This window comes from Ambystoma mexicanum, chromosome 10 (genome assembly GCF_040938575.1).
Source record: "Ambystoma mexicanum isolate Mex_15411 chromosome 10, UKY_AmexF1_1, whole genome shotgun sequence".
Lineage (NCBI taxonomy): Eukaryota > Metazoa > Chordata > Amphibia > Caudata > Ambystomatidae > Ambystoma > Ambystoma mexicanum.
This window is the reverse complement of record NC_090932.1, coordinates 1,623,044,826-1,623,058,348: the sequence shown is the minus strand read 5'-3', so window position 1 is coordinate 1,623,058,348 and position 13,523 is coordinate 1,623,044,826. Positions and strand designations below refer to the sequence as shown.

General features: G+C 46.3%; 1 protein-coding gene across 8 annotated transcripts in view; it reads left to right on the top strand.

The window, feature by feature from the left end:
- CHFR (checkpoint with forkhead and ring finger domains) overlaps nt 1-13,523 on the top strand; it is an 893,929-nt gene that overhangs the window by 210,170 nt on the left and 670,236 nt on the right. For 7 of the 8 annotated variants that reach the window (XM_069620000.1, XM_069619998.1, XM_069619999.1 and 4 more), the window contains one exon: nt 4,619-4,678. The exons of the other annotated variant lie outside the window; for it this stretch is intronic. In XM_069620000.1, the coding sequence (XP_069476101.1) occupies nt 4,619-4,678 (60 nt within the window). The remainder of the gene's footprint in view (nt 1-4,618; nt 4,679-13,523) is intronic. 8 annotated transcript variants of the gene reach the window in all.

Below are 13,523 nucleotides of genomic sequence, written 5' to 3'. Positions count from 1 at the left end.
TAAAATAAGGAATCCTAAAATCTCAGTTTGTACATATTTCACAGCAATACAAACAGATGTTTTTGAAGTGTACAAAGAAATATATGTAGTCACTGACCCAACATTTTGTGGGTGTACATTCTAATGCCAACTAGTGGCCAACATGAACACAGAATGCAAACATTAAGAAACAGCAGATGAATCTCAGACATGTTCAATGTAGAGTAAGAAGAATTATGGAGTTTAGCTGATACATTGAGTTTTGGATGTACATTCTTAGTGACAACAACTTGGCAGGCCTAAAATACTTAAATTGTGTCTTAGCATGTAGAATGTGATCTGAATTTTAAAAATGGGCCTAAGTAGTAGTCCTCATTGATCCCAAGAGGGGTCATAGCATCTAGTTTGTTTGTTTTGGAAGATTACCACCTCTGCTCAGAGGTCGTAAAACTTCCAGTACCACAAATCTCATTTGTGAAACATTGTGCTTCTTGTCTCGGAAATGTCTGTACACTGGGGATTTGCAGTTTTTTGTCCTGATACAGGATGCTCTGTCCACCTGTCTTTAACTTTCCTGTTCGTTTTGCCAACGTAGTATATGCCGCATGGGCAGCGGATAGCGTAAATTGCATTTTTCGTATCACATATTGCAAAGTTCCTTAGCATGATTTTTTTGCCATTGTAGAAATGTCTGATGTTGTCGCCTTTTATCACGTTGAGTGACGTCACAACATTGTCTGACGTCGCTGGCGCATGCGCGTATGACGTCATAGCCGCCATTTGTATAAATACACGGCAGTGTATCAACTAGCTCACTCGATCGCGGCTCCTGACCGCATTCGGACGCTTCCCTACTCGCCGGTGATGAACTAGTAAGTACTCTTTACAGCAAATACTATTTGGCTTACGCCTAGATACTTTGAGTATACTAAATCCCTTGTCATACATTCCTCCTTTTTGTAGATATTAGGTTACTTACATTTAAGACACCTACATTACTTACTGGTTGAACGTCTGGAGCACTTCTGGCTAATTCCAACTGACATATCCAGCAACTTTTGCTTTTTTTGGGAAAATTTATTTCGGTAAGATAATGATTTTCCGTTTCACATTTATGCCTGTTTAGATTGCACATCATCCTTTATTTTCTCTTATATCTTTCCTCTATAAATGCATAACTCTTCTCTTACCCGCATTGAGCGCAAGAGTAAGACGGATCGCGCCAGTTCTGGCACGCACCAATTATTTTCTTCTTAGATACCTGCCATTATATTTTTCAATACTCGCGTACAATTTAATACTGCTCCACATTAATATCTGCTCTTCTAGTGATGAGTCACAATGGGATCACTAAACAAATGTCAGGATGTTTTGTTACAAAAAAGATACTAATTCTTTAAAAATAACAATTGTGATTTTTCAAATTGATGTTCTATTTGATTAACACAAGTTGTACTAAACAAATACTAATATATTGTTGTATACAATCTTTCTTTTTGTAGACTTTAATTGTTGAATATGCTGCCCCTGATGAAGACTGTACACAACTCGAAACGCGTTGGGCATATCAAGATGCAAATAAAAAGCAAAAATTGTTTTTTATAAACACAAACTCTCTATTGAACTCTTTATTGAAATTGTACTTACATGAGATTTCAAGTGATCATAATTACTTAAAACTCGATACTTAGTCTCCAATAGGCTATCTGTGGCCTTTCAGAAAGTGTGCAGGGGACGTAGCTATCCTTACTGGATTCCTCTCTTGTTCTCTGTATATATCCAGCCTAGATACCAAGGCTGTGTTTTTCTCCCCTGCACCTTGAACAATTTACCATAATGTTTATTTCTCCGATTACCTTTCATTGAACTACACTTATTTTGGTGTGCAAGTGTGTTTACCTGTGTTGGTTATTGTTCCTGTGCTGACAAGTTTTTAAACATTGATGTGATATTAATTAAAATATGTGTTCTATATTGGTTTTGGTCAGTGTTTTATACAAATGGAATATACAGAACCGTTTTGTGACTCGTGTGTAGAGCTACTTAAATAAAAGTGGTGTAGGAGGAGACTGGGTAGCTAGTGGTGGAAGTGTTTGTTTTGTCAGTGAGCGAGTTGCAGGCACTTTCGTCCATGCCACCCTTTACTACCTTCCAAGCGGATACAGTTGTTCTAAGGGTCAAACCTTTGTTTTTACCAAATCATTTCTGATTTCCACATAGGACAGAAGATTGTTCTGCCTTGTTTCTATCCACCACCTCATCCTAGCAAGAAAGAGAAAAGATTACACAGATTGGATCCTCGTAGAGCTTTAAGCTTTTATATATCTAGAATGTCAAAACTGCGTATTGATGACCAAGCTTTCATTGGATATACAGGTCATAAACCGGGTCAGGCTGTCTCTAAACAGACCTTATCCAGATGGATAATTCTGGCCATTTCAGAATGTTAGACTGGCAGGAAAGGAGCCTCCTGAAGGTTTAAGGGCCCATTCCACCAGGGGCATGACTACCTCTACAGCCCTACAAAGGGGTGTTCCAATAAAAAACATGTCAGGCGGCAACAAGGTCTTTTATCCACACATTCACAAAGCATTATTGCCTTGGATCTTCCCTCGGTCAGGATGGTACCTTTTGATAAAGCAGTCCTGCACTCTGTTCATGACAACATGTAAACTAATATGCTACCCCCACCTCCAAACCAAATGCTGTTTTGGAAGTCTATCAAAAGATGAGAAATACGTGGGTGGATGCAATCCATTCGACGAACAAGTTATTTACCCCTGGTAATGTGCTTTCGACTTGATGTTCCTCCCACGTATTGCTCACCGCCTTCCCAGCCTACCCTGCAGTAGAATTTCCCATGTTATTACAGCTTTCGTTCCTTCAAGGCTGAGTATGGTCATTTCCGTAATTATGCAGGTAATTCTGCTGCTGTAAAGGGGAAAAAACAGAACTGAAGCCAGCAGGGGCTGTGCTTGCTATATATGCCTTCGATGACATCACCCTCGATGGAGGCCTCCGAGGGACATCGAGTCGATGCACAGTGGCCTCTGCTGTTTTTTTTTTTTTTTTTTACCATCTGAAGCTGGACAATACATGTCAAAAGATTAGGAATACATGGGAGGAACATCCAGTCGCAAGAACGTTACCAGGGGTAAGTAACTTGATCATTTCATTTGGGCTGCTATACTTGGAATGTGCTTCTTTTGAGCCAGTAGAGAAGTAGAACACGCACATCCCATGAGGGCCACTACATTTGTAATGGCTCCAAAAAGACGCATCTCATTTGGGCTGCTATACTAACAATGGCTCAGAAGAAGCACGTCCCATGAGGACTGCTATACTTGTAATGGCTCAGAACAGACGCCTCTCATCTGGGCTGCTATACTTGTAATGGCTCAGAACACAAAGCTCATATGGACTCATATACTTGTAATGGCATACAGTGTTGGTGAAACATCTGCATTAAAGCAGGTGCTGCATCTGGTCAGACAAATCTCTAGATCTATAATTTCCAGCCTACTGGTCAAAAGGAGGTTTGCACGCATCTAAAGAGGAACCCCCAATGGTAAAGCTGCACTAGACTTTTAAATGGAAAAGGCATTTTCAGCTTTTTGGATATTTATTGGTGCGATGTTAAAAGACAAACAGTAGAACAGGAGATGGATAGCAACTCTGAGCATAAGCAATATAGGAGAACAAAGGTGTGGCGGGGAGGATGAGGATGAGGAGGTGGGGGGGTGGTTAAGGGACAGAGATCATACTAGACATTCGAAAACAAGAATGTGAGAAGGGAAACAGAGTTAATAATAGAACAAACATACAATAGGAATGAGGGATAGAAGCAGAGCTAAAGAGACATTTAGAGACAGTAAAATAAAACACAGATCAACAGCAGGTGGGGAGAGATGGAAATATAAAAGCCAGACTAGAGAGGGGCAGACCAATAGCATAATGGACAGTGCAAGAAAGATAATCAAAAGGAGTAGCAACCACCACCGAGGAAAATCAAAAAAACGATATAGCCAGAGTAATGACATGAGAGAGGAAGAGCATATCAACCGATACAGCGAGATATAGGAGGGAAACTGCATCAATAGAATGCAGAGATGGGAGAGGCAGAGTGACAGAGAAACAGACTGCAAAATGTGGCATAGAAACAAGGGTGAGAGGCAGGCGCGTCAAAGTCAGAGACCGGAGAAACAGAGTAGCAAAGGCTGGGAGATCCTCTACTTCGTGTACCATAGTGACCTCCATCTGGCCCTTGCACACAACCTTCTTCATTTCACCCTACTTGGAAATACCATTCACAGTAATATTACAGGATTCACATGTACTATAAACATATACCACATCCTTCTTGATCTATTTCAAACACATCACCACGTAATACTGTCCACTTTCCTCCACAACCCCACCATATCCTTGCACACATGCAAGTATGCACTTCCCACTTACTACATAACATCTCTAAAAAAGAGCATCTTGCACACAATAAGTCTACCGTTCTCCTCTCACAGGATGCATCCCACACCATTTTACGCACTGATTTCATTTAAAGGCAATTTGTGGAACTAAGATTATATTTAATGAAGGTAATGAAAATGTTATAACTTAATCATATTTTATCCTTCTACAGATGTTGCTTACATCTATAAATCGTTAAACTCAACACCAGAGATTACGCAGGAGCAACTTGGTAAGAAAGAAATAATTTGCCATTACAGAAAACACATTTGTGATTGGGAAATGATCGGTGTCTTTGGATTGTATTTAGTGCCACATACACTACATGAAATCTTTCAGGGCGCTTGACGTGGGAGACTAATCTGTATGGGCAATCAGGAATGTGTTTAAGAAGCTATGCAATTAAGCTTGGTCTAATGTGCCTTTGTTTACTAGGCCTAATCAGCAAAGCATTTAATTGAAGCTTGGGTGAGAACCTAGAAAACGGTGTTGTCTGTCACCAACTGGGAGCTATCTCCCCTCTGTGCTCGATAAGTGTTTGAAATGGTTTGCTGATTAGAATGGACCTGATTCAAAGCTGGAAATTAAAACCTGCCACAGCTTCAGGAGTTTCTCCAACCGCCCATGACTATCCCAACACTGCTCAAGAGTGTCTGGGAAGCTTAAACACCAGTCCCGAGCCTTGGCATCTCTGCTCAGGCTGATGCCAAGATGTCAGTAGAGATGATTATTTTTTACAGGGACGGCTTGTCCATAGTGGGCGAGCGGGAGTTGACCCATCTGGACCCTCACCCATTATTGAATAGTAGCACCAGCCAAGTGTGTCACTGAGCACTCCCCCCTGCAGCTGAGGGAGCGCTCCTGGGCTGGCTTGTACTGTCAAAGGGGAACTCGATTTACCTTTGACAGTTTAGTTCTCCAGCATGGATGCTGAATGAGCCATGCAAGGTCTGGGCATTTTGCTTCCCCAGTCTTGCCTGGCCCATTGCGGTTGCAGACTGGGCAACTGCACGTTTGTATATGTAAGGGTGCGTTCCTGCACATTTATACAGTACAGCACACCGGCGGGCGGGTTAGGGGTGCTGTGTCATCGGCTCTCCGGCTCCGGAATACAAGTGCAGGAACAAGGAAGTGCTTCCAAGTTCCTGTTCCTGGTGCAGTAGCTGGATAGGAGCAGTATCGGGACCAGGGCTGAGATGAGTAGAAAATGTAATTATGCATGTGTACGTTTGTATGTATACGTGGGTGAATGAGTGAGTATTTGATGCGTGGGGGTTTGGCTGCATGTGAATAAGCAAGTACATATTGTGGGAATTCTGTTTGCATGCATGAATATGTGTTTCAATAAGCAAGTCAGTGTTGTGTGAATGCTATATGAATACGTGAATGTGTTTGAATAAGTTAGTGAATGTGTTTGAATGAGCAAGTAAATGCTGTGTGAATGCGCAGGTAAATGCTGTGTGTATGAGTGAGTGAATGCGTGCATATGTGTGAATAAGCGAGTAAATTCTGTTTGAAATTATTTAAAATAGCATTCACTCACTCAAACACGTTTGTTCACCCATTCACACAACATTCATTTAATTTAAATGCTTTTTGAAATGACGGCTGTGTTTGAATGAGTGAGTAATTGTGGGTCTGCGTGTGTTGAGTTTGTGCAGGCCAGGGAGGCTGATTTGGTTTGTTTGGGGAGGGGTTGAAGGAGGAGAGATTTACTGGAGGAATATGATGCTGTATCCTAGATGCCCAGTAAAAAATGTCATGTCCCCATGCCACAGTAAGAAACGGTTAGACTGATTGCATCAAAATGTAGGTCTAGCCATGTAATAACACTTCTCCAGCATGGGGTCTGGCATGGATTCACATGCTCATGAATATTCCCCGTCGTCAGGCCGGGAATCCTCGGTATAGAAAAAAATCAGTATCAGTTTTGTTTCTGATCTGTCTTTCTTAGTAGTAACCAATCACTGTTCTCTGGGTCATACTGCCCCCAACCAATGACTGCCCTCTCCCTAAGCCCCACCTCTGGCAGCCATCCTCAGATTTGTACCGCACGTTCAAGTGTTGGGAGTCCTCATGCTGTAGCTCTCGAGCTTTTGCTGTGTTTTCGTGCTTTTTCAGGAGATTTTTTCTCATTTTTCGGTTAAATAGAGCCTCAAGCTCCACCGTTTCGACATCTGATCAACGGGGACCCGTTTCGGAGTTTTCTACGCCCCTCAAGGGTGAGGCTTTCCTCGAGTTACGCTTTTGGAGGATTCCAGAAGTTCCGAGGCCTACCCCGGACATGGCCCAGGAGAAAGGAAGCTCGATGCCCGGGAAGCTGTTCAGGACCTGCCCTGGATGCCAGCTTCAGAATGTTTTCAAGGAGGACGAGCATTCGTTATGCCTCTACTGTCTCCATGAGGACAAGACTCACACGGAGAAGAACTGTGCGTTTTGTGGGAACATGTCGGAGCGGACCATGAAGGATCGCCACCTCCGTCTCGCCAACTGGCTGGAAGGGAAGAGCCCGTCAGGCGAGAAGACGAAAAATAAGTCTGAGCGGTCTTCTAAGTCCTGTGAGGGCGCCCCAGCGACGGGGACCCAACAAAAGGCTAAGCACCGGTCGAGCTCCTTGGCTGCCAGGCAGGGCGCACCCTCCCCGGCGCCATCAACCACGAGCCAATGCTCTGGCTCGGGTAAGAGGAAGTCCGAGAACCCGGCAAAGCTTCTGGAGAGGCCCCGGTCGATCTCGAAGATTCCGGCAGAGGGGGAGCGAGGCTCGGACCTTCCACCCCCAAGGTGAAGGCCCCAGGCGTCCAGAAGGTGGCGATGGCCTTAATTCACCCTGCTAAGACCTCGATTGAGGATGTCGCCGCGGCCCTGGCTCAGCCTGTGAAGGCTAGACCAGTGGAGGCGCCCTCAGGACCCAGAGTCTCCCTGCCACCGCGGAGGGAGTTGTCTTTCAGGCCCTTTGAGAAGACCCCGATGAAGTCCTCGTTGGAAAAGGTGGGGGAGGGGCTGGTGGCCATCGTGGATACGGACACAACCTCTGAAGAAGAGCTCATCGAAATCGTGGAAGAGGCCCAGCCCATCGCGAGGGATCCCGACGAGGGCGACGACGAGAGCGACGGCGTCGCCGACAAGGCTCCTCAAGAGCCCTCGTGTCCGTCGTTTCCGGCACCGCAGGACACTTCGGCGGCCATTTTGTCAGCGGTTCAGTCCTTATGCTCGGAGATAAGGACAAGGTTGCCTCTTCCCCCGACGGAGGTACCTGAGCCAGACCTGACGGGGGTACCGGAGCCAGGACCTTCGGAGAGTCCACCGCATAAGAGGAGGAGGACACATCCTATGCCACCTCTCCCACCTCTGCGGCCTGCTCTGCCTTCCCCCCGGTCTACTACCCACGGGGACGATACAGGCACGGACACGGCTACGACAGGTACAGATGACGGCGGAGGCGACGACGGGACCTGTCTCCCCGTTACCCCCTGCTCGGGCGTCCGCGCCCGACGAGATTGGATCCTTTCATGCCATGATTTCCAGGGCATCCGAGCTTTTCCAGCTCTGCCCAGAAGAAAAGAAGAAAGAAGGGTTCCTTTACCAACGGCACGAGGCTAAAAGGAAGACGGTCCTCGCCATACCGCCTCTTGATGACATCTGGGATGAGGGGCTCGCCCTCCTCAAGAACCCTGCCACAGCGCCGGCAAAGAGGGACCGGTACGAGAAGAAGTACCGGGTCCCCGAAGCTGCCCCCTTATGCCTTCGGGCACAACCTACCCCGGATTCGGTCGTCTCGGCGGCGGCAAAGAAGAAAGCTGGGGGGGCATCGGCCTCGACATCAACTTCCCCGCCGGACGGCGAGGGCAGGAAGTTGGACACGATGGGACGACGGATCATCTCATCCGCAGCGACGACTATCAAGACGGCCAACGCCCTGGCTACCGTAGCCCGCTACAACAGGGAGTTGTGGTTCAAAATCGCCCCTCTGTTAGACTTCCTTCCGGACGCCAAAAGGGCTGAGTCCCTTGAAATCCTACAGGAGGGTGAGATTGCTTCGGACCACGCCATCACGGTGGCAACGGACATCGCCGACACCGGTTTCCGTCAGTTGGGCAACGGCGTTAGCTTGAGACGAGGATGGCTCAAGGCCACGGATTCCCGCCAGGACGTACAAACCAAGGTTTTGGACATGCCCTTCGACGGGAACAACCTGTTTGGGAAGGCGTTTGATGAGTCCCTTCAGGCCATCAAGACAGACACAGAGACTGCCCGGGCACTGGGAGTGCTCCAGCAACGACGGCCGTCCTTTCGGAGCTCCGGAGGCAGACAAGGTGCCTCCAAGGGATCCGGCAGTGGCTCCTCCACGTACCGCCAAGTGGCAAGATCTTCGTCCCAGGAAGCCTACAGGGGACGCGGCAAGTCAGGTGGTGCCCGTCGTCGTTGACAGGGAGGTCAAGGAGGCAAGGCGGCCTCCAAACAAGATTGAACCGACCGTGGGGTCGGGCCCCCGCCGAAGCACCCCAGTGGGAAGCCGGCTGGCGAGGTTCGTCAGCGTGTGGGAGTCCCTCTCCACCGACCACTGGGTGCTGGACGCCCTTGCCCAAGGGCACGCCCTCGAGTTTCAGAAGTGCCCTCGCGTTCCACCCGTGGCCAGGAAGGAAAATCACGTCCCTCAACTACTGTTGGAAGTAAGGGCGATGCTCAAGAAGGGTGCCATCGAGCTCGTCCCAAAGGGGCTTCGGGGCTCCGGAGTTTACTCAAGGTACTTCCTCGTAAAAAAGAAGACAGGAGGATGGCATCCCATCCTGGACCTACAACGACTGAACAAGTACATCAAGGCGCAGAAGTTCCGTATGGTCACCCTCCAGCATATGCTGGGACAGCTGGAGGAGGGCGATTTCCTGTCGTCGTTGGAATTGGAGGATGCGTACTTCCACATCTCCATTCTAAAAAGACACCAAAAGTTCCTCAGGTTCGTGGTCCAAGGGCGGCACTACCAGTTCAAGGCCCTCCCGTTCGGATTGAAGTCGGCACCCAGTGTGTTCACCAAGTGCCTCGCACCGGTGGCAGCGCGGCTGCGCCTACAGGGGATCCACGTCTACCCCTACCTGGACGACTGGCTCATCCGGGCAAGGACGAGGGAACTCGCCGTGGAGCACACCGCGAAGACCGTCCAGCTGCTCACAGACCTGGGATTCTCCATCAACTTTCCAAAATCCCACCTGGTTCCGTCGCAAGTCGACCTGTTTCTGGGAGCCAAGCTCGACACAGTGGCGCGGCTGGCCTCGCCGTCGGAGGAAAGGACCAGGACCATTCTGGGCAAGGTGCAGCGTCTGCTGGCCACGGACATGGCCAGGGTAAGATCTATCAAGTCCCTCCTCGGGATGATGTCCTCCTGCATTTATCTGGTGCGCCTTTGCAGGCTTCGGATGCGCCCCTTACAAGAGATCCTCGACGCCCGCTGGGTCCAGTCGACGGGCAGCTTCGAGGACCTCATTTTTCTGCTATTCACTTTTCTACCTCTAACTCTTTTATTTCTATTAAACTTCATAAATGTTTGAAGAAGATGAGCTTAGTTGGAAAACATGAGAAAGTAGTAAGTGACAGAAGGATGGCGAGAGAGAGAGGTAAACTGTAAACGTTTAACATAATCCTTTACACATGTTTCTTTATCACACAATTTTCTCAAAATTCTTTACTTATTTTATTCCATTTTATACATCTCTATTTTAACCACTTGCAACTTCTTGACTCTATTGTTGTTCACTTTGAGGAGTTGTGCTATCGTGTGCTCTTCTCACATCTGAGAGATCCACCCAATACTTCAACCCCTTAACTTTTACTGCAGTGGGTGTGCAGTAAATAACTTCGTAGGGGCCATGGAATCGTGGGGAGTTCCATCTCCGCATGAAACTACGCACATACATGTTTTCTCCTGGTTTTAACTGTCCTGTGGAGCTGTCTTGTGCTGGTGGTGTTGTATGTGTTTCATTATTCTGTGTGAATGCAGGTGCTATTTGTCTTGCTATAGGTCGTAGCGCACGTGTCAGTTGGGTATGGTATTCCTTAAATTCATCCCTCAGCACTGTGGCAGCTCTGTGAGCGTCTGACGCTTTTCTTACTGGCGACAATGGTGTATGAATGTGCCATCCCGTCACTATTTCGTGCAGGCTCAAATGATGGTCCTTACTTGGTTGCGTTCTGAATTGCAACAGTGTTAGGGGCAAGCAATATACCCAGTTCTTTCTAACTGTGTTACATAACTTGGACAATTTGCTTTTGAACAGGCCGTTGATTTTTTCTACCAGTCCGTTACCCTGCAGGTGATAAATCGAACATAATTTCTGCTTTAGACCTAAGAGAAGAGAAGATGTCATTCACAAAATAGGTGCCGTTGTCTGATCTAATCACATCGCATATACCCCACCTGGAGAAAACCTCTTGTACCAAAAACTTTGCTGTGCACTTTGCATCTGGGTGTGGACATGGCCCAGCTTCCACCCACCGTTAGAAGGGACACACTATTACAATGAGATATCTTGCCCCATTACACATTTCTCCCATGTCCGCATAGTCTATGTGGAGCTCTCTAAAAGGCCCCAAAGGATATGGCAGTGTTCCTCGTAGTGTTCTGAGAGTGATTCCTGAATTGTATGTTTGCCATGTGCATTCTATCGTTAATTTGGATAGTTGTTCCTGCAGATTGGGGACAAACCATTCTTCCTGAATCTCTGCTGCCATGTGTTGTTTTGTTACATGCGTTGGGAAGTGGAGCTGTTGAAATGCTATTAGTAACAATTCTACTGGCATCGCTACCTTCCCTGTCATTTCTTGCTGCCATATTAAATCTGTTGGTGATTGTTTACATCCTCTTTTTCCCCATAATTCCTGTTTTTCTAATGGTGCATGTTTTTGCAATTCTATAACTTGTAAAATGGGTGTGTAGTTGTATCCTTCCTCCTGTACTTCTGAACTTGTGGTTTTTACAATGCACTCTAGTTGTTGGGGAACATTGAAGTATGTGGCTTCTTTCACAGCAGCGTCCGCTACCGCGTTCCCAAGCAAGATCGCGTCCGTGTTATTGGTGTGTGCTTGGCACTTTACCAATGCTTCCACTGACGGTTCTGCTAGCGCTTCAATTAAGTCATTTAATAGTGCTACATGCTGTACTGGCGAACCATCTGCCCTCCGGAACCCTCTTCGTCACCATCGTGACAGCCCTGAAAGCACTGTTGTTGTCACATATGCCGAGTCAGAATATATTGTCACTGCACATCCTTTGGCTGTATGTTTTGTTTCAATTAGCGCAATCAATTCTGCTGCTTGTGCTGATTAGTGTGATGGGAGGCGTTTCTGCACTGTAACCTCGTACTCGTATCATATCTCCTTCTATTCTTACCACTGCTGCTCCTACATGTTTTTCTCCTGTCTCACTGTCAATCGACGTTGACCCATCCACGAAGTATATTTCCCCTTCAAGTGCATTTTCGCTCGCTTTTGGGATATCATTTCCCTCCCCCTCGTACGTGGCACAATCGTATTCTTGCATATCTTCTACAGTACAGGGCTCAGTAATGAAGGTAGCAGGGTTTACACTTTTACATCTAACTACATGGACGTTTGGGCTGGATGTTATTATTTTGTAAGCTATCGCTCTTTGTGTTGTGAACGTTGATTTTGTTCTTTCTAGAATGGCAAATAATGAATGTTCTGCATACAAAGTTTCTGAGCATGCCATTACAATTGTGCTTTTTTCTATCGCAAAGGGCGCTGCTGCGAGACCTTGTTCGCATGCAAAGAGGCCCTACATCACTGAGTCTAATGTACCGCTGTAGTAGGCCAATGGCTTGTGACCTAGCAATGTTTTTTGTGTTAGCACTGCTGTCATCAGTATTCCATTGCAATGTGAAAAGAGGTAGAACTCCCGGTCATAATCTGTGTTCGCTAATACTGGGGCATGTGTGATGAGATCTTTCAATTTGAATTATTGTGTCATCATTTCCTGCGTCATTTTATTGGGGTGCTGCTATTTTGGGCTTCTTTTAATGCTTGCAATAATGGACGTGTATATTCTGCATAGTCCAAAATCCATGCACGGAAATAGTTACATATGCCGAGAAACTTCTGCATGTCCTTCACTGTTTTTGGCATCATTGCATGGCGTTTTGCTGCCGCTCTGTCGGGTATTATTCTTTTCCCATCTTTTGAAATTAACTGTCCCAGGTACAACACTTCTGCTTAGCAGTATTGAAGCTTGCCCTTGTCCACTTTGTATCCTTTTGTAGCCAGTAAATTTAGTAATGAAATAGAGTCCTCTCTGCACTCTTCTTCACTTTTACTGCAGATGAGGAGGTCATCCACATATTGAATTATTGTGCTCTCTACATCTACATTACCAAGGTCTTCGTGTAAAATTCTATTGAAGATGCTGGGACTCTGACAGTACAGTACCCCTGTGGCAATCTACAATGTTCATATCTGTTGCCTCCCAATGTAAATGCTGTGAGATACTGATGGCTTGGGTCGAGTGGCACTGAGAAGAAAGCGTTCTTCAAATCCACTACCGTGAAACAAGTGGCTTCTTTAGGTATGCTACACAAAATCGATGCAGGATTCCGCACTAATGGGAACTGTATGATGTCATTAAGTGGGCATAGGTCCTGTATCATCCTCCAAGCCCCGCCCCTTTCCTTTTTAATCGGGTAAATTGTTGTCTTACAAGGTGAATTTGATGGCACCATTATACCTTGTTGTAATAATGCGCTTATAGTTTCCTTTATCCCCTCCTCTGCTTCTCGTGATAATGGGTACTGTTTTACTCTAGGTGGAATTGCACCAGGTTTCGATTTTATTTTTATGGGCGTGACCTTTTGCAATAGCCCTACATCATGTGGGCTCGTAGTCCATAATTCTGGTAGTACCTTTTCCATATCTTCATCAAATATAGTGGGTGGTGCACTAACGCTAGCCATGAGAGGGTTATGTGTTTCTCTATGCTGGATCATTATGTCACAAGGTACACTTATTTCCATTATAATTTCCCCATCAGTATCATTGTCAGTGAACAATTCCTCATCAGTCAAAATCGCAACGCT